At 40.5% G+C, this 1826-nt stretch overlaps 1 protein-coding gene across 1 annotated transcript; it reads right to left on the bottom strand.

Moving 5' to 3' along the window:
* Positions 1–618: 618 nt before the first annotated feature.
* Positions 619–960, bottom strand: LOC133039385 (uncharacterized mitochondrial protein AtMg00810-like). Its single transcript, XM_061118271.1, has one exon. It carries the CDS (start codon positions 958–960, stop codon positions 619–621), a length of 342 nt encoding a protein of 113 aa, XP_060974254.1.
* Positions 961–1826: the final 866 nt, after the last annotated feature.

Raw genomic sequence — 1826 nt, 5'->3', positions numbered from 1 at the left:
CAGGGGTGAGTTTGTCACTCCTAGTTTGTCAATGAGAAACTTGAATCTTGAATGTGTAAGACCTTTAGTCAGACAATCGGCAATTTGTTCATGTGAAGGAACATATCTGATCTCAACTTTCTTTTGTAGTACTTTATCTCTAATGAAGTGAATATCTAGCTCAATGTGCTTTGTCCGAGCATGATACACAGGGTTTGAGGCAAGTGCGCTTGCACTCATGTTGTCGCACCATATAACAGGGACAGCTGATGGTGTAAATTTCATCTCTTGTAATAAAGACTCAAGCCAAGCAATTTCAGAGGCCACTTGAACAAGAGATCTATATTCCGATTCTGTGCTCCATCGTTCAACAACGGATTGTTTCTTTGAAGACCATGTGACCAATGTTTCCCCATAGTATACACAGTAGCCTCCAACTGATTTTTTGTCATCCGGACAGCATGCCCAATCGACATCACAATAAGCAATGATAGGCAGTCTGTCACTATATTTAATATGAATACCGTGATGCATTGTACCTTTTAAGCACCTTAGGACCCTCTTTTTTGCACTCCAGTGTACAGATGTTGGACACTTTAGAAATTGACTGAGTTTATTTACAGCAAAAGCAATGTCCGGTCAAGTGTGAGTAACATATGGCATTGCTCCAATTACACTTTGATAGGCTGAGGGGTCTGGTAGTTCTTCACCATCATGAATGGACATCGGTTTCCCACCTGTTATGGGTGTCGGGCTTGCCTTGATGTTGGTCATCTCAACACGTTTGAGTAAATCAGCAGCAAACTTTCCTGGGGATAGATAGATACCAGTAGCATCAAGAAAAACCTCAATGCCAAGGAAATAATGTAGTTCCCCCAAGTCATTGAGTTCAAAAGCTGTGTTGAGTTTGGTGATGAACAACATCAATTCCTTAGAGTCATTCCCAGTAATTATGATATCATCTACGTAGATTAATACCATGATCACATATTTGGGTGTTTGTAGCATGAAAAATGAAGTGTCTACCCGAGAATTGATAATCTTCCAGCTAAGAAGTGTGTTTTTGAGTCAGTCATACCAAGGGGACTATTTTTATACAATGATTTCAGGAGCTTGCACATATGGTCTGGTTTCTGTTTGTCTTCGAACCCTTATGGTTGATTCATATAGACATCTTCTTCAATCTTCCCATTTAGGAAAGCATTGTTAATGTCAAGCTATCTCACTTCCCATCCCTTTGCAATAGAAACTGTATGGACAACTCTGATTGTTGAGGACCTAATAACAAGGCTAAAAGTCTCTCCGAAATCAAGCCCAAGCCTTTGATGGAACCCCTTGGCTACCAACCTTGCTTTTAGTCTTTCAACGAAGCCATCTGTGTTGTATTTAATCTTGTACACCCACTTGTTTCCAACTATATACTGACCTTCTCGTCTTGGAACTAAGACCCAAGTTTTATTTTTGATCAAGGCTTTATTCACTTCTCCCATAGCTCCAGTTCCATCCCTTATGTGCGAGAGCTTCAAAGACATTTATGGGTTCTTCAAGATGCGTATTCCATCTGGTGTGAGTTAAGTACGTTTTAGGCTTGAACACCCCTGCCTTTGATCTTGTTACCATGGGATGGCTCGGCTGTAAGGCAAGTTGTTCAGTCTGTGGTGAAAAATGTTGTTGAGATGCACTAGAACTGACCGTTGTTGCTGGTGAAATGGGATTAGTAGCAGTAAAATCTAAATCAACAAATAGATTATTTGTGAGATCTACCTGATCTGGTTGTGACTGATTTGACAATACTGGAGTTGGTGCTACTTGAGAAGCTTCAAATTCTTGTGTTGTACCAGCCCTGG

This window comes from Cannabis sativa, chromosome 6 (genome assembly GCF_029168945.1).
Source record: "Cannabis sativa cultivar Pink pepper isolate KNU-18-1 chromosome 6, ASM2916894v1, whole genome shotgun sequence".
Classification (NCBI taxonomy): Eukaryota; Viridiplantae; Streptophyta; class Magnoliopsida; order Rosales; family Cannabaceae; genus Cannabis; species Cannabis sativa.
This window is presented reverse-complemented; position numbering and strand designations above follow the sequence as displayed.